The following is a 20000-nucleotide window of genomic DNA, read 5'->3' as shown; positions in this document are numbered from 1 at the left end:
GTCTAACGCAACAGCAAAAGTTTCACCGAAATCTCTAAAAGAGGATGACCAAGACTCAGTAAGGAAAGCCAGAAGATCACCAGTAGAGCGACCTTGACGGAAGCCATACTGGCGATCAGACAGAAGATTGTGAAGTGACAGATGTTTGAGAATCTTCCTATTCAGGATAGATTCAAAACTTTAGACAAGCAAGAGATTAAAGCTATAGGACGGTAGTTTGAGGGGTTAGAACGGTCACCCTTTTTAGGAACAGGCTGAATGTAGGCGAACTTCCAGCAGGAAGGAAAGGTAGAAGTCGATAGACAAAGTTGGAAGAGTTTGGCCAGGCAAGGTGCAAGCACAGAAGCACAGTTTTTGAGAACAATAGGAGGGACCCCATCAGGTCCATAAGCCTTCCGAGGGTTTAGGCCAGCAAGGGCATGGAAAACATCATTACGAAGAATTTTGATTGTAGACATGAAATAGTCAGAGGGAGGAGGAGAGGGAGGACAAGCCCAGAATCGTCCAAGGTGGAGTTGTGAGCAAAGGTTTGAGAAAAGAGTTCAGCTTTAGAGACAGAAGAGATGGCAGTGGTGCCATCAGGATGAAATAAAGGAGGAAAGATGAAGAAGTGAAGTTATTTGAGATGTTTTTGGCTAGATGCCAGAAGTCACGAGGAGAGTTTGAGTTTGAAAGATTTTGACATTTCCTATTTATGAAAGAGTGTTTGGCAAGTTGAAGAACAGACTTGGCATGATTCCGGGCAGAGATATAAAGTGCATGAGATTCAGGAGATGGAAGGCTCAAGTACCTTTTGTGGGCAACCTCTCTATCATGTATAGCACGAGAACAGGCTGAGTTAAACCAAGGTTTAGAAGGTTTAGGTTGAGAAAAGAATGAGGAATGTACGCCTCCATGCCAGATACTAACACCTCTGTTATGCGTTCAGCACAAAGAGATGGGTCTCTGACACGGAAGCAATAATCATTCCAGGAAAATCAGCATAATACCTCCTCAGGTCCCCCAACTGGCAGAGGCAAAACGCCAGAGGCACCTTCGCTTTGGGGATCCTGCGGAGGGATTGGAAAAATAGGACAAGATACAGAAATGAGATTGTGATCGGAGGAGCCCAACGGAGATGAAAGGGTGACAGCATAAGCAGAAGGGTTAGAGGTGAGGAAGAGATCAAGAATGTTGGGCGTGTCTCCAAGACGGTCAGGAATACGAGTAGGGTGTTGCACCAGTTGCTCTAGGTCATGGAGGATAGCAAAGTTGAAGGCTAGTTCACCAGGGTGGTCAGTGAAGGAGAGGAAAGCCAAAGCTGGTGGTGAACATTGAAATCTCCAAGAATGGAAATCTCAGCGAAAGGGTAGAGGGACAGAATGTGCTCCACTTTAGAAGTTAAGTAGTCGAAGAAATTACTATAGTCAGAAGAGTTAGGGAGAGATAAACAGCACAGATGAATTTAGTTTGAGAGTGACTGTTAAGTCGTAGCCAGATGGTGGAAAATTCGGAAGACTCAAGAGCGTGGGCACGAGAGCAAGTTAAGTCGTTGCGTACATAGACGCAACATCCAGCTTTGGAATGAAAATGAGAATAGAGAAAGTAGGAGGGAACAGAGAAGGGCTACTGTCAGTTGCCTCAGACAGCTGTGTTTCGGTGAGGAAAAGAAGATGTGGTTTAGTAAAGGAGAGGTGGTGTTCCACAGATTGAAAATTAGATGTAAGACCGGGAATGTTGCAGAAGTTAATGTAGAAAATGTTGAGGGAGGTGTCAAGGCATTTGTGGTCTTCAACAGGAGAGGTGTCCGACCTGGGGACATTTTGGTCCCTCCCAGAGGGGACTCCGAGGCGTTGTTTATTTCAGGTCCCATTTTTCTTTTAAATTTTGATTAGGAGTGAAGGGTGTATGTGTGGTAAATGCATGTAGTTTTGTGTGAAGAAGGAGAGTTGAAGGAGAGGGTAGGCTGTGACTACCCCCTTGAGTTGCGAGACACAAAGGGAATAATTCAGCGATATCACAACTAGCTTTAATGGAAGGTTCACAGCACCTCCTGAACTAGTGCTATTAGATCTCACTGGGAGTAAGTTATTGTTTCGGTAGGTGTCTACTACCTCCTCCTACTAGTAGTAGTAATAGTAGTATTTGTTGTTGTTGTAGTAATAGTAGTAATTCTAGTAGTAGTAGTAGTAGTAGTAGTAGTAGTAGTAGTAGTAGTAGTAGTAGTAGTAACAATAGTAGTAGTAGTAGTAGTAGTAGCAGTAGTAATAGTAGTAGTAGTAATTGTAGGAGTACACACACACACACACACACACACACACACACACACACACACGCGCGCGCGTGTGTGTGTGTGTGTGTGAGAGAGAGAGAGAGAGAGAGAGAGAGAGAGAGAGAGAGAGAGAGAGAGAGAGAGAGAGAGAGAGAGAGAGAGAGAGAGAGAGAGGCCCTGGCTCCTTCCCCCTCCCACCCCTGCTGTGGAAAAGAGAGACTACTACTACTACTACTACTACTACTACTACTACTACTACTACTACTACTACTACTACTACTACTACTACTACTACTACTACTAGTATTATTACTACTACTAGGACTACTACTACTACTGATACTACTACTAGTAATACTAGGACTGCTACTACTACTACTACTACTACTATTACCACTTCTACCACTATTACTATTATTACTACTGCTACTACTACTACTACTACTGCTACTACTACTACTACTACTACTACTACTACTACTACTATTACTACTAATACTACAGGGACTACTACTACTACTACTACAAAGACTACTACAAAGACTACTACTACAATTACTACTACTACTACTACTACTACTACTACTACTACTACTACTACTACTACTACTACTACTACTACTACTACTACTACGACTACTACCACTACTACTACTACTACTACTACTACTACTACTTCTAAGACTACTATTAATACTACAACTACTACTACTAATACTAATACTACTTGTACTACTACTACTATTACTACTACTACTACTAGTATTAGTACTACTACTTCTAGGTCTACTACTACTACTACTACTACTACTACTACTACTACTATATTACGGCGACTACTTCTACTATTTCTACTAATCGTTATTATATTATCTTTGTTGTTATTATTGTTATCATTATCATTATTATCATTGTTACTATTATTATTATCATTTTTATAATTCTTCTTCTTCTTCTTCTTCTTCTTCTTCTTCTCATTCTTCTTCTTCTTTTTCTTCTTTTCTTCTTCTTCTTCTTCTTCTTCTTCTTCTTCTTCTTCTTCTTCTTCTTCTTCTTCTTATTATTATTATTATTATTATTATTATTATTATTATTATTATTATTATTATTGTTGTTATTGTTGTTTTTGTTGTTATTATCATTGTTATCATCAATAAGATAGTCATTGTTATTATTATTATTATTTTATCACTGTTATTATTAGTATTATGAGAGCCCATATCACCACCCAAAATTGAGCGGGTGAGCAGTAGCGGAAGGGTGCGGTCCGAAAAGAGCGGAGGAGTGCGAGCAGATCTTGATTTTGAGTGAGCTAGCCCAGTTCTGTGAATTATTCATTAATTCAGATTTCCACCATGGATACTTGCCTGGCCCTGCCGTTGTATCCTTCGTTAGGCCAAAACTTGAATTTAATTTCACGGCTAAACAACGCCTCAAAATGCATATGTCCATAGAAAACTTTCCACTTAAAATCAACGGTACTTTCATTTGTGGGAGTATCTGCAGGAACTCGTGTTACATCTTGTATGTATACTTTATATATATATATATATATATATATATATATATATATATATATATATATATATATATATATATATATATATATATATATATATATATGTTGTAACAATGTAGAAGCAGGTGGGTTATATATAAAATATTCTGCTAGAAACTCAGGAGTAGCAGGAGTATTTTATTATAAATATATATATATATATATATATATATATATTTATATATATACCATATATATATATATATATATATATATATATATATATATATATATATATATATATATATATATATATATATATATATATATATATATATATATATATATATATATATATATATATATATATGTATATATATATATATATATATATATATATATATATATATATATATATATATATATATATATATATATATATATATATATATATATATATATATATATATATATATATATATATATATATATATATATATATATATATATATATATATATATATATATATATATATATCATTTTGAATTATTTTATCAGATTTTAGGCTTGGAAGAACATGTCATTTCCGAAAGATCGAATTAAAGATATACTGTATAGTTCAACTCTAATCTTGTTGATCTTCACTGTCGATTTTTTTTAAACGATACCCACGACCCGATGACGAGAGGCCTGTGGGACCTGGCGCTGCACATCTCACCCGGGCGTAGACTGGCAGTGGCAGCGTTTGAACGAAGAATATCTCAAACCATCACTTGTTTCACAAAATACACAACCTCTTAGGCAGTTTTACGTCTCAGGTCAGAGCTCAGTCGGCGGCTGGAGTTCCGGCCTGCGCAGGACTTCACGAGCAGATCTGATTTGTTGGTGCGGCGCGACCTGGCCAGGACTCAGGAAGGCTCGGCAGGCCACCATAGGGAGGAGAGGACAACCACAACCGTCAAGCAAGAGAGCCGGCCTTCAGACATAGAGAACGACCCTACCTGTGTGCTGGCTGACGCGGCCCCAACCAGGAGGACACGGTGAGTCGTTCTGGCCAGGAGGTGAGTGCTGTTGGGTGGCCCAAACACTACGGGAAGGCCCAATGCCATCTCAATTCATAATGGCACCAGCAAGCAATGTTGGGTTAAACACGCCATGATGAATCAAAGGATGCTGATTTGTACTACTGAGTGGCAGTGACTGATGAAAAATGAATGAGAATAAAGTGTAATTTTAAGATGGCATCACGCTGCCAATGAATTTCTGAAGCTAACGTGCCTTTACACAATTCCTGTGCGCATGAATCGCATCCATCAATTTATCTAATAATTCTACTTGATTATTTATATACCTACCTATCAATTATTTTTCCTTGTCTTGGTTTCATAGCTCATATAGAATGGTAGGTCGGCTCCAGCGTGCGGCAATACTAGCACAATTATGTATACAAATAACGTATGATTTTCCTTTTTTTTTCTTCTTCCTATTCTTAGGCTGCAAAAGTACATTTGATGAGATAATTCAATAAAAGTCTGTGTTCCATTGAAAAAGGAGAAGTTTGGTTTTAACTTTGAACGTCTTTCAAAGTTAATTGCCCTGCTTGATATGTCATCTTTTGGGAGGGCACCACTAATGTAAATATCGTCTTCGTGAATTGTAACTGACGACACTGACATTGTGGTACAGAACAGGTAACCAGCTTGTCTCTTGGACATTTTGACAGATTCACATTGAAATTAACAGTGAAACTCGTCAAGATATATATATATATATATATATATATATATATATATATATATATATATATATATATATATATATATATATATATATATATATATATATATATAATATATATATATATATATATATATATATATATATATATATATATATATATAGCAGATGAATAGCAGAAGCAGAATGAGATCTAGACTTTTCCAAATGATAAGGTTAAAATATCCACATTTTAAGCTTCCCGATCTTTAACCGTAAATCTAATCTCTGCAGATGTGCTCTCAACACGAGTCTAACACCGCTTCCAGAAACATGAGTAAACCTTTATAAGGGAATATATGACAATATCAATCGTTAATACTTCAATATAAGACAAGGAACGATACATCTCAAAATGTCTGAAGACGTATTAAAAAAGACTCTTAAAGTTTGTATTAAACTTGGTCTTATGTCCTCAGAAGTCTAAAATCTAAGTCTCGGTCTTAGTCTAGATGTGTTGAGATTAACCCTCAAGCCTCAGTATGAAATGGTGTAAGAGCAAAACAGTAAAAACTTGTGTTTCTCAGTTTCGAGTTAATAGTGCATATCTTTTTATACTTATAATGAAATAACAAATATGATAATTCATCATAGATTCTGTAAAAATATGAGCTCATAAATTTGTGCATATGTGTAAGCAAATTCCATCAAGCGCAAGGACACGTGTGTTGTCACAACATTTATGGCCTTGAGCCCAGCTGGCCCGTTCGTCCCACTAAGCAGGACATTCCCTACTCATTTTTCTTTAGTATAAACGTGATGATAATCCTTAAGGCAAAAAGGGCCAATACAGGAAACTCAGCTGTACCCATGGTAAGACTTTCCTTCCGGTATTTCCTGAGTTTTCCGTCAACCTTATTGACACGAAAAGAAGAGTACACCAATGGAAAGCAGACTTCTTTCTAAGACACTTTTCTTCTATACATTTTTCCTCACAAATTACTCATTTAGTATTTATAGTAAAAGATAAGTTTTGCGTAGAACACGAAAATCCATAAATTGAGTTGAATTAAGTGTTAGCTTAAGTTAGGCTTAGTTAAGGATTAAGTTTAGTTAGAATGCATCTATGAATGTATATGCAAAGAAAAAGAAAAACTGTATTTAGGAAAAATCTCTAAATCTAGGGATTTTTTTCTGAAATCTAGCGAATTTTTTTTCGATGCTCAGGAGTGCTCATTTCGTGTTCTAGGCATCAAAGTACAATAATTGATGCATTTCTCATCACTTAATGTCAGATTGACGTCTTTCTAAATATTTACCTTCCTTCCTCATACAATCAGTATTATGAGGAAACAAGTAGTCTGATTGACTTCACTATTCAGTGGCACAAAAAAAGCTGTATGGGACTCTATTACAAAGAAGGTAAATGAGACACTCCAAAACAGGACACAGGAAGACCCAAGGTGATACAGTAATTGCTGGAGAGCTGCATTTCCTATTGGCAAAATAATAATGTATTTAATAGTTAAATTACTAGCTTCGGCGCATCACTTCTTCCCGTACTGCTCTCCAAGCTCTCCCCGGCTCTGCCGCCAAGTCTGCCACAAATAACACTCTTACTAGTCTAGTCTGTTATACCCAACAGTTCAATGTCATTCAAGTCATCTACAACATCCTTAAGGGGCTTATAAATCTTGAATAGCCGAGTTTTGACTCCTTGGCTGTTGGTCATATTTGTTAAATTCCTCTCAGCATAACTCTTAAAAGATAATCCACCTCCGGACGTGTCTCAAATCTAAGACCAACTCTAAGATCAATTCGGAAGGTTAAGATCAACTTTAAGAGTAAAAGTTCGTCTGAGACAAGTTTCCATACCTAAGATTCTTTGTTCCTTCAATTTTCCCCCAGTAGACATTCTCTTTCTAATCTCTCAGCTCTGTGTACATGGTTGAGGAAATATAATTGTCTCTTCCCTATTTCCTTTGTCAATCTTCTCTTAACTCCCGTTCTTCTCATTACTTCCTCATCTGTAATTCTGGCTATCCAGGGAATCCTTATCATTCTTCTCAGTATTCACATTTAAATTGCTTCCAATCTGCTTATCATGTTTTTCTTCATTGTTCACGTTTCTCTGCCATACAGTAACGTTGACTATACATAACAATTCATTCGATTCATATTCCTCTTTATTTCTTTCCCAAAATCAACTTGACATGTTACCGTACTCCCCAAGTATTTAAAATTATTCACCTGTTTAATAATGTTTTTCCCTGTTTATTTATTCTTATTCTTATATTTTCTTTTCTCTTCGTAAATCCAATGGTTTCTGTTTTCTCGGGATTTATTTTAACGAAATTTCTGCACACTGCACTCGGCATACATTTATTATTCTCTGTAAATTTGCTTCTGAGTCTGCAATCAGCAGTGTCATTAGCATATCTAGTGTTATTAACGCTCCTTCCTTCTATTTTAATTTCTTCCATTTTCTATTTCTTTCATGCATTTCTGTCCACAATGAAAACAAGGATGGTGACTGGACACCTTACTCCTCTACGTATTTTTATCCAGTTTTTTTTTTTTTTTCGTTCCTAATTTTCACTTTAGCCTTTTGATCCCAATACAGATTTTTCAGTACTCATATTTTTCCTGACTAAACCAATATCCATAAGTGTTAAACATATCTTTATGTCTCACTGTATCACAAGCCTTTTTAAAATTTACAAAACATACCTTTCTGCACTTCAATTGCCCTGTCCGTTATCATTAATACAAATATGGCGTTAACTGTTCCTTTCCCTAACCATAAAAAGCCTGAAAGAAACTAGGTCAGCTGGGTGAGATAATATAGCACGTAGCTTCATTAGAGATTCTTTGTAGTATGTGATTGTATTCTATCTGGCTGATAAGTAGAAGGGAAACTGGTTAAGGGTAACAGAAAATGTGATTTAAATAAAACGCTAACTGAGGTGCCAATTCCCAAACAGGTTCAAACGAGTTATCAAAAACTTTCCTCTTAGATTAATTTATGTGATAGGAATGTGGAAATACAGAAGCAGGCTGAGAGTTCTAAAATTTAGCAAAAAAATGGATAAATGATTAAGAATACTTGTTAATTTTGGTATTAGATAAGTTGACAGTAAGAATGAGAGAAAAAAGAAATTCTTGTGCAGTGAGGCCACGGATGAAAGAGTGGCATGCAGTCTGTAAGATCAAAAAAATAGTTGGAAGTAGTATGAAGGGCAAAATATACCAGAAGGTATTAGTCCTCATTGTCAAGCAAAACAAAACAATGTCTTTTTATGCAATTAAATCTTGTAATGAAATGTGTACGCTTATGACAATTATAGAAATTGAATTGAATTGAGTTGGCATGAAAATAGCGGTAAAGGATAGCAAGAGTTATAACATTGTGCAGGTGAGAAAGAGGATAAAGTCAGTCAGTTATAGGGAGAGAAGTTGATTAAACGAAAAACTTTTAATTTTACCTTGTAAAGAAGACACCTATGAGTTAAATTCTCCATATATGGGAAAAATACTCCATACATGGACGGACAAGAGGCCTGTACGGAGTCAGCAGTTGTTGGGGGAGAGGAAAACTATCGAAGACGACTCCGAACTCTTAACTTCATAGAAGCTGTTTCAGCTATAGAGATGAAATGTGAAGTATCCAGTTCAGACTATAAGTAAAGAACAGACTGAGGATATTCACTGTGGAAGAGGGGGACAGATGAGTTTCACTGGTGAAGAGGGGATAATTATCTAGAAGGTTGTGTCGAATTGACATGCTTCTGTTTTTGAGATACTGGACAATTTTCAGGAACTGGTTGAATGTAGGCAAACTTCCAGAAAGAAGGAAAGGTAGATGTTACTAGACCGAACTGAAAGAGTTTGACCAAGCAAGGTGCAAGGAAGAACAATAAGAGGGATCCCATCAGGTCCATAAGCACTTCGAGGATTTGGGCCAGTAAGGGTATGAAAATATCATTGCGAAAGATTTTAATGGATTGCTTGTTATAGTCAGAGGGGGAAGAGGGAGAAACAACCTCGGAATCACCAAAGAGTAAGGGTTTGAGAGAAGAGTTCAGCTTTAAAAATAGATGAGAAAGCAGTGGTATCAACAAGAAGAAGAAATAAAGGAGGGAAAGATGAAGAAGCAAAGTTATTGGAGATACTGTTTTGGTTAGCTGCCATAAATCTTGAGGGGAGTTGGATTTCTAAAGATTTTGACACTTTCTATTAATGAAGTTTTTGGCTATTTTGAGAACAGCCTCTGCATTATTCCAGCAGTGGCGCAGCAAGTATCTTTGCCGCCTTGGGCGTCACGCAGCCTTCAAGTTTACCGCCTGTCTTAAAAGTATTACAATATTACAATGGACACTAGTCTACCTGAAGATGTGGTGATAGAATATGAGGACATTAGCGTCAATCCTAGCACCCATGTTAAGAAATGAGCCTGTTCATGGACGCGACTTGTCCTTAACCACATTAATTATTGCCTTAGAATAAGGGGTACTACTAATCACTACACTGAACCATGTGTGTGTGTGTGTGTGTGTGTGTGTGTGTGTGTGTGTGTGTGTGTGTGTGTGTGTGTGTGTGTAATTTACCTCGGTCGTCTGCTGGTCACCCAGCCAGTCTTCCCCACTACGGAGCGAGCTCAGAGCTCATAGACCGTGTGTGTGTGGTATGTGTGTTTCACTGTTTGATCTGCTGCAGTCTCTGACGAGACAGCCAGACGTTACCCTACGGAACGAGCTCAGAGCTCATTATTTCCGATCTTCGGATAGGCCTGAGACCAGGCACACACCACACACCGGGACAACAAGGTCACAACTCCTCGATTTACATCCCGTACCTACTCACTGCTAGGTGAACAGGGGCTACACGTGAAAGGAGACACACCCAAATATCTCCACCCAGCCGGGGAATCGAACCCCGGTCCTCTGGCTTGTGAAGCCAGTGCTCTAACCACTGAGCTACCGTGTGTGTGTGTGTGTGTGTGTTTATGTTGTGGCGTATAGCGTCTGTAGGTTTTACTTGAAGAGTATGGGAAGCGCTATTCAGCTCCCACCCATTAGTGACACAGGCAATTTGATTTATAGTGGTACCCATATTAGGACCCATATCACCACTCAAACGCATATTTGGTGTAACCACTTAGAACCTGGGTATCATGGTAACATGTAGGTAACTTTAAATTACTCGACAAATGGCAAAATATCAAGACGGTACGTGGTAGGATTCAAACCTACGCGTGGACATCTGTCTGATCCTACGCTCACCACCTCATCCACTATGCCACCGCTTGTTTGTTTGTGTGTGTGTGTGTGTGTGTGTGTGTGTGTGTGTGTGTGTGTGTGTGTGTGTGTGTGTGTGTGTGTGTATGTTATTCACGCCATAGTTGGTCTCGCGACACAACCATCTCACTCATATTGTTGTGACTTGAAAATCGGAAGAAATGAAAACGTAAGAAAGAAGGTAACAAGAATGAAGAGGTGAAGAAGGAAGTAAAAAGGAGAAGAATAAATGAAGGAAGAAGATGAGAGACACGGAGGCAGGTACCAAGATTATTAAACGCTATCACTAATCTGATAGATACGAGAACCTGTGATCACCGAAGAGAACAACAACAAGAGGCGGTAAGTCATTACGGAGGCGAACAGTAGATTACAAGAAAAGCTTCCAGAACCTTTTCCCCATATCTGGTGATATGGTGATGTCAGAGGTCGCCAGAAGCAAATGATATGGACGAGGTGGATAGCAGCAAGCTATGAAGAAGGCCTTGTTCCTGATATGAGATGATATTATACATGAAGTAAACATTATAGAATCGGAAGTTCTTGGGGGTACGAGAAGTCAAGTAACGCGTGTATATCACGAGAGAGAGAGAGAGAGAGAGAGAGAGAGAGAGAGAGAGAGAGAGAGAGAGAGAGAGAGAGAGAGAGAGAGAGAGAGAGAGAGAGAGAGAGAGAGAGAGATTTGATTTGATTTGATTTGATTAATTTATTATACAAAAACGTATCAAACAGTACAAAATACCTTAGCCACAACAACAACAACAACAACAACAACAACAACAACAACAACAACAACAACAACAACACACACACACACACACACACACACACACACACACACACACACACAAGCGTGAGACCACGCAGGGCCAAAGAAACCCTTGCAGGGCAAGGGGATTAGGAAAATCCCCAAAGCGGGGGAAGCGGACAAGTAGTTCGTCCAGGACGTTGTGAGGTAGGAGGTGGCAGCAGACAGCATCCAGCGGCAGGCCCTGGGGCAGATGGCGCACAGTGGGGCACGCCAGGCAATAGTGCTCTATGGTATTGGCCTGGGGAGCGTGGCATAGGCGACAGGCTGCATAGGCGGGCTCCCCCACCACCCCAGCAACCTGCCACGGTGGCCGGTAGCCCAGCCGCAGGCGCGCAGAGACCACGTTGTGTCGCCGCACTATCAGACCACGGCGGCGGTAGCAATATGGTGAGCGGCAGACGGACTCATAGTGACTGATGGTGACACTGTGGGGCCTCTCGACGCCGCGGCGGCGCTGACCAGGCCGGAAGGCAGCAGAACGGATCCTGCCGAAGTAGCAGGGCAGGGAGAGGGGATGACCAGCACAACAAAGAGAGAGAGAGAGAGAGAGAGAGAGAGAGAGAGAGAGAGAGAGAGAGAGAGAGAGAGAGAGAGAGAGAGAGAGAGAGAGGCCGAAAAAGCCGAGAGGGCGAGAGACGACAGCAAGACAGAGCTGTCAGACCAAAGAAATGTCAAAATGGGCTAAAAAATCTCAAGACTAGGGTGTGTTTAGGACGTATCTTATCCTTGAGTTTAAATTGCGTGATTTGAGTTGAATAACGTGTGAATACTGTGAAGAAATCTGGAATATCTGAAAAAGTTTGAGTGAAGAGAGAGTTGTTATTATCAATGAGGTTATTTGTGTGTGTGTTTAATGTATTTTAGTTCAAGATATAATGTGACAATCTGAGGTATTTGAAGGTGGACTTTGAGTGAAGAGAGTGATTAAGTTTTCGTGGTTTTCGTGGGTTTTCGTTGTTGTCGTAGAGGTCGTAAGGTATAAATGTCTGTAAATATTATAATTGAGTAAAGTTTATAAAAAAAAACTCAGAGGCGTTCCCTTGAACCAACAAAAGCAGTCTTGAAGATCAGGGACGCAACAAGATCGTGCATCTTGCAGACATGACAATATCAATTGATCTTTGTGTAGGTCCAGCACACCGGAACAGCAAGATTACTTCCCCTAGAGCCCTCTGGTCTTCATTGCGCGGCTCTCCATCCAGAAAATAAATAAATAAATTATTACTACCAAAATCCTAATCTCGAAAAAAAAACTACATAAATTTTGAACATAAAAATGCTAATATAAAACTTCCAAGCTTTTGTCTTGAAAAATACTTCAAAATTTCAATGGAAGACGAAGCCATAGTTAGTAATGAAATTCGAACAAACATCAGGAGTTACCGTTCCTCCGTACAAGAAAAGTTCGCGTCACATCACATGTAAACAGTATACTGTCTAATGTAACATTAAGTAGAAAATTTGTGGATTTTCTTGGGTGTGGTCCTCAAAGTAAATGTAGTTTACAAAGTGGCTCTCTTGCAAAAAATTAGTAAATACTACCGTCCTAGAGCCTAGGCTCACATCCCCCACCTATGAACTTGCCACTAGAAAACCTGAGCTGCATGTTAGAGCCTCGCCTCCTAGAACCTAACACATAACACAGTCCTTCTTGGGTGTAAGCTGGGCATGTTAGCGATAACGGTGTGTGTGTGTGTGTGTGTGTGTGTGTGTGTGTGTGTGTGTTTAGTATGTATACCGTACATAATTTGCTTTTGTAATGTGAAATTGATCAAGTGATGGTGGTTTATTTCAGGGAGAGGGAGAGCGTCCTCGCCATGACCAAGGAGGAGCGGCGGCGGCGGCGACGCGCCACTCTCAAGTACCGCACGGCGCACGCCACACGGGAGCGCATGAGGGTGGAAGCCTTCAACGTCGCCTTCGCTCAGCTGCGGAAGCTGTTGCCTACCCTACCCCCGGATAAGAAGCTATCTAAGATAGAGATCCTACGCCTCGCTATCTGTTACATCGCCTACCTCAACCACGTGCTTGACGTCTGAGCAGCATCGCCTTGCCAGATCCAATGCACACATGCACCCGATTCTTCACCGCCCTGCAGCTTCCTACCTGAGCTTCAACTCTATACCCGACTCGACGTGCAGTGGACCAGATATCGTGCTTCCCAACACCTGAACTGAACTAGAGTGGAAGGAATGGCAGACTGGAGGCGTGCAGAGGTGCTCCGTGCTGCAGAGATACCATGTCACGGCATTGCTGCCGAGAAGACCGCTCTGCATCGAAATTAGCTTGTGTTTCTCGTCACAACAGTGCACGGCGTGGAAAGTGACACAAGAGCAAAACTTTCATACGCGGCGCCGACCTATTGTCTCACTGGATGCCGAGCTATGCACGCTTCCAATGTCAGTCCTTGTTTTCGCCCCCACAACTCACAGGACAAAACACAAGAAATCGACATCACCGACGCTTCCCTCAACGCATCAATGCTGTCTTCTGTTATATCACCGGGACGAGATCTTTTTTGCTAACAATGTATTCAAGGAATCGCCGAGGGCGGAAAGACGGAATACAGCTCACATTATGTTCTTCCTTTTCTTTCAGTTCATCACTCTCTGCAATACTCTTCCATGTATATACACAAACTTTCGTAACTTTATAAATACAAATACTTTCTACAAAATTCTTCATACAATGATAAGTTTACAGAAAGGAATGGTAGTTACGAAATTATGATATTTATGTGTATAGTATGTATGAATGCATGCATGCATGCATGTATAATATGTATGTATTTATGTATGTATGTATGTATGTATATACGAGTACGTATGTATCTGATTACCCATGAACACACGTAATCAATAACAATTTATTTATTGGGTTAGTTTGTTAGTTAATTATCTGTCTACCGGTGTCCAGCAAGCTAGTTCCCACTAACTGTTCTCGGCACGTTGGTGGCAAAAGAACCTCGATCCAAGACTCGCACTGTGCTGATAAACGACCTCGCTTGAACTACAAACTCACGTACTATTATTATTACTACATACAATTAAATGTGAATAACTTTTACAGAAGCTTCTGATTCAATATCACAACAGAATGAGGTAGAGAAAATGTGTGTGTGTGTGTGTGTGTGTGTGTGTGTGTGTGTGTGTGTGTGTGTGTGTGTGTGTGTGTGTGTGTGTGTGTGTGTGTGTGTGTGTGTGTGGGAGAGAGAGAGAGAGAGAGAAGAAAAGAAATATAATAAGGCCCTGGCCGACACGCTCACCTCTGCGCCGCCTCTATCCCCAGCCGTCAGTGTCACCTGCAAGAAGACCGCATTACAGAAGCTGGCATCGCTGAGAGATGATAACCAACAATAATGCAAAACATGTGAATTCACACTTCTAACCTCCATTATTGCTTGGTAATAAATACAAATGAAAATAAAATAAAAAAGCTGACCTCTACACAAATGTTCAGGCAAAGCTCACTAACTGAAAATGATAAAGATTACATATTTCTTATTTGTAATTTTATCAAAATTATTTCCTTTATCAAGGTAATAAATAAGTTAATAAGTAAATTAATGAATAAAAAACAATGCTAATAAAAGGTAAATATATACAGAAAAATTTCAATTTCACAGATAGCAAGGCAGGCAGAGCAAAGCAAATGAACGTGGAAAGAGGATCCGTTTCACTGGTAACTGGAAGGAAGATGAGGCAAGCGGTGTTAGGGAGGACGACAGTGAGGGAGGTATAAGGAGTGGAAGGTGAAGATGAAACGAAGAAGGGAATGCGAGGCAGGCACGTGGTAGCAGTGGCCTCCTTCTCCTCTTCCTCGCCCCTCGCCCCTCACCCCAGCCTTGTTTACCAGTCATTGGAGTCAGTGTGGGGAAGGGCGGCAATTACCTAGTGAAAAGAAGGATTAATTTGTGAAGCACACGGGAGGGCGGGGTCGAAGCGGGGCTAAGGCAGGGCTGCGGGAGGGCTGGGAAGGGGACGATAGGGTGAGGGTGAGGGGACAACACCTGCAGCGGGTAACAGGAGCTAATCTGGTAAAGCCGCTCATACTTGACGGGCAAGGCACGGCTGAGGCCTCCTGTAATGACCGCCATTAGCCCACCATCCCCTTCCTCTTCTATATCCTCTTCTTCCTCCTCTTCTCTCTTCTCCTCGTAAATATAATATGTAAATAAATAATTACAAAATAATTTTTTTCTGAAATAATGGCAGAATAAACACACACACATACACACACACACACACACACACACACACACACACACACACACACACACACACACACACTCATACACATCATATGAAGCATTTGTCTGCATTTCAAAACGTAAATATTGCATTTTCCTATTTTTTCACTACTTGTAAAACGAAAGTGCCTCAAGTTATCCAGTAATACAACAGGTATCGGCTCACAGTGAGCGGTGGCAGGAAAAGCTGCATCGTATAGCACCTGATCAGGAAATCATGAGATTACGCCAAACGTCTTCTGGAAAACTTCCCTCTACTATTGCCTCTAAGAATTTTGATTAGTCAGCATCCTGTTAGGGATGGACACATCCGGCTTGTCGGATGTTTCAGCTGTCATCCTGTGGGTTCTTTGATAACACTTCTAGTTCTGTTTACTTCATCTAATCTTTCATGTCTCCTGTCTAACTTAATCCTGTGAAATGGGACATTCAGTGTCTGGTGATACTCTTGAGATTAATTAGTTTAACATTCGGAGGTTCACATCTCGTGTGAGTTCATAAAAAGGAAGCAAATCTTTAGTCATTTCCAAGTGTTTCCAGAAGGTTTTAGGAAAAAATAAACATAAAGTCCGCCTTCATGATTAAGGTATTTCAGCTTTACGTGATAAACAAGCACTGTTCAGAAGGGAGCTGTAATTTTGGTGTGAGTATTACTTTGCTAGTAATTCCCAAGACTATGATATGCAGTATCTGAAATTATCATATTTGTCAATTAATTCTCTCTTTATAAGGCTTGCATGGCATATCTGCTGTGTCTATGCCCTGCAGGTGAGAGGTACGTTAGGAAATTTCAAAAAATTACAAGGAATATGAAAGAAAATACACTGGTTCAGAATATAACCGGAGAAGAAATTCGGGTTTCTGGACCGGATACTGATGGCGTGTTGAAGAGATTAATGGTAAGGCGGAGTGATAGGTGGGTACAGTATGGCAGGGAGCAACAAGCTAGGACAGAGGAATTGGTATTGCAACGCGAATGGAAAGGGTTATAGTTTATAAAGGGTTATACTTTATAAAGGAAATACAGATAATTATATAAAAATATAGGAGGAAGGAATACATAGACTTTATCCTGTGTTGGAAACGCAACTTGAGGGAGTTCAGAGATTGTAAAGATAGTGTCAGAGAGAGAATTAGAAACTAAAAGATAGTATTAATAGTACAAGGCAGGCGAGAAGAAATTTGGGACGAAGAAAATTAATGATCCAGGATATGAAGAAAAAAAAAAATATATATATATATATATATATATATATATATATATATATATATATATATATATATATATATATATATATATATATATATATATATATATATATATATATATATATATATATATATATATATATATATATATATATATATATATATATATATATATATATATATATATATATATATATATATATATATATATATATATATATATATATATATATATATATATATATATATATATATATATATATATATATATATATATATATATATATATATATATATATATATATATATATATATATATATATATATATATATATATATATATATATATATATATATATATATATATATATATATATATATATATATATATATATATATATATATAAATATATATAATAAGTTGTAGTACAAAATAATAGTGTAATGGAAAGAACAAGGTACTTATTATAATTACACATACGAGAGTTTGAACAAAAGAAAGAAAAAGCTCTTAACCGACTGATCAAGTGAAATGCATTGTAGCATGATGAAACGCCAAACGATGCTGGCAAAGATGCATTGACAAGTGCGAAGAGTTTATCAAGGAAGTCAAAAGATTGTTTTGAAGTGGTAATGAATATAGAAAACGTGAAGAAAAGAATACAAGAAAAGGTAGTGATTATGATTTAGGTCGTGTAATGTATGAACAGTAAGGAAGTGAGAATGAAGGGTCGGGGCCGGAGGCTGAAAGATTTCCTGACTTGCTTGAATGATTTGCTGCCACTTTTTAACTCTCGTTTTCTTTCGTCGCTAAGGCTTTTTATAGATCAGCAGCAGTAAATGCTACAGCGATGGCTCCAAGAGCACAGAATACTTCTCATCCATGAGTAAAGAGGCTATGTTCTCACTCTGTCACGTCTCGGGGATAACTTAAGTAATACTAAACGTCCATGGGCCTCTCATGGATAACCTTGTTGGACATCACAAGCATCCCTGCAGAACAAACAGGGATACTGTGGTGTCTTCTTCTTGTTCCTTTGAGTTCTGTTTCCTTCCCATTATAACTCATATAACTCATTATTTTCTTTTTCCTTCTCCTCATCATGACCCAATAACCTTCTGCTTATGTCTGCTTTCCCTCCACACACTTCCCCCATCTCTTCTAACTCCACACCTTGTTAACATGACACTCGCAGCACAACAAACAGAAAAGGCAAACATACGCCAAATCCTGAACATAAACCAGGAAATCTTACTTGATCCTCCTCGCTTGAGTCACGGAGAGTGTTCCATTGCCCCCAGATTACCGCTACCCGCTTCCCCACCACCATCTCTCTCTCTCTCTCTCTCTCTCTCTCTCTCTCTCTCTCTCTCTCTCTCTCTCTCTCTCTCTCTCGATGACGTCTTATCAATTTTCATCATACTTCCTCTTTTGTTCTTCTCTTATTTTCCTTCCTTTATCAGTTTTTTGTCCTTCCTTCTGATTCCTTAGTCTTCTTTTCTTCATGTTTTCTTTTTTTATTTCTTCATTTATTTAGCTTTAATGCTATCTTTTTTTTCTTCCCCTTCTTCTTCTCCGGGAGAGAGAGAGAGAGAGAGAGAGAGAGAGAGAGAGAGAGAGAGAGAGAGAGAGAGAGAGAGAGAGAGAGAGAGAATCAAGAAATATAAATGAAAATTATGAAATATTACTATTTTCTGTATCCTTCCTATAATAATGCTATCTAAACATTCCATAGCATTATAAATTCTTGACTCATAAATCTGTGTAAATAGGGATGGATATAGTTAGGAAATTTCTGGAACAACTTCTACCACCAAAGATTTGTTTACAGGGATAATGAAGTACATTTGAATCCGTAGTGCCAGCGAGATTGGGACGACGACTTCACAATGCCGAAAATGCCTGAAAAAAAAAAAAACGTGAATTGACGAAGCACTGCCAACGATAGTGTAATAGGTGATAATGAAAGTTTCCTATCTGTCCGCAATTTAATTTTTTCATCCTATATTTTTCTTTTTTTTTCTCTTTTTTTTCTTTTTTCTTTCTCTCGCTTATCCTTTCTTCTCTTCATCCTCCTTCCCGCACCTCTCCTTCCTTCATTCCCTTCTTTTTTGCTTCTTTCTCTCTCTCTCTCTCTCTCTCTCTCTCTCTCTCTCTCTCTCTCCATCATCATCATCATCATCATCATCTCCGTTACACCTCCCTCTCTGTTGTACCCTTTGCCGATATTCTATTTTTCTCATCTCCCTCCAGGTCCTCCCCTCCTTTCTTCACCCCTCCTCTTTACTTCTCCCTCTTCCCCTCGTCGCTGTCCCCTCGCCCCGCCCCTTTGGTTCACTCTTGTATTGTTCCCCTCAAAGAACTGTTGTTTGGGGGTGATTGAGTGTCTACACACACACACACACACACACACACACACACACACACACACACACACAGAGAGAGAGAGAGAGAGAGAGAGAGAGAGAGAGAGAGAGAGAGAGAGAGAGAGAGAGAGAGAGAGAGAGAGAGAGAGAGAGATAAGGGAGACAGAATATTGATAACGGTCAGATTTTTCACCTCTACATAGTCAAAAAGGAGTTAAAGAAAGAAAAAAGAACAAATGGATGAAGAAAAAAAGTCACGTCCTCACCTAATCACCCTCGTTTCTTTGTCCATTCAAGCACTCTACGTTCATCTTCCTCCTATTCCTCCTCCTTCTCCGCTCTGTCTCTGCCTCTGCCTCCCCCCACCAACCAGCTAACGCGTCACCATGCAAGACACGGCGGCGTGAAACACGTTTATGTGAGAGTTACTCAATTTTCGCCACACAGAGAAATAGACTAGAACAAACCTACCTGTCCCTGGAGGCTAGTGCGTGGATGCTCTTGGACTGTCAGCACACACACACACACACACACACACACACACACACACACACACACACACACACACACACACACAGATAAATATCACTAAACTTTCTCA

General features: G+C 39.2%; 1 protein-coding gene across 1 annotated transcript in view; it reads left to right on the top strand.

Moving 5' to 3' along the window:
* Positions 1 to 14642, top strand: part of LOC123504058 (fer3-like protein) — a 38457-nt gene extending 23815 nt beyond the window's left edge. Inside the window, exons 3-4 of the mRNA XM_045254321.1 lie at positions 4569 to 4790; positions 13370 to 14642. Coding sequence (XP_045110256.1) covers positions 4569 to 4790; positions 13370 to 13613 — 466 coding nt within the window. The 3' untranslated portion in view covers positions 13614 to 14642. The remainder of the gene's footprint in view (positions 1 to 4568; positions 4791 to 13369) is intronic.
* The last annotated feature ends 5358 nt before the right edge of the window (positions 14643 to 20000 follow it).

This window comes from Portunus trituberculatus, chromosome 15 (assembly GCF_017591435.1).
Source record: "Portunus trituberculatus isolate SZX2019 chromosome 15, ASM1759143v1, whole genome shotgun sequence".
Taxonomy (NCBI): Eukaryota; Metazoa; Arthropoda; class Malacostraca; order Decapoda; family Portunidae; genus Portunus; species Portunus trituberculatus.
The sequence above is the reverse complement of the archived record's forward strand: the minus strand, read 5'-3'. Positions and strand labels throughout refer to the sequence as shown.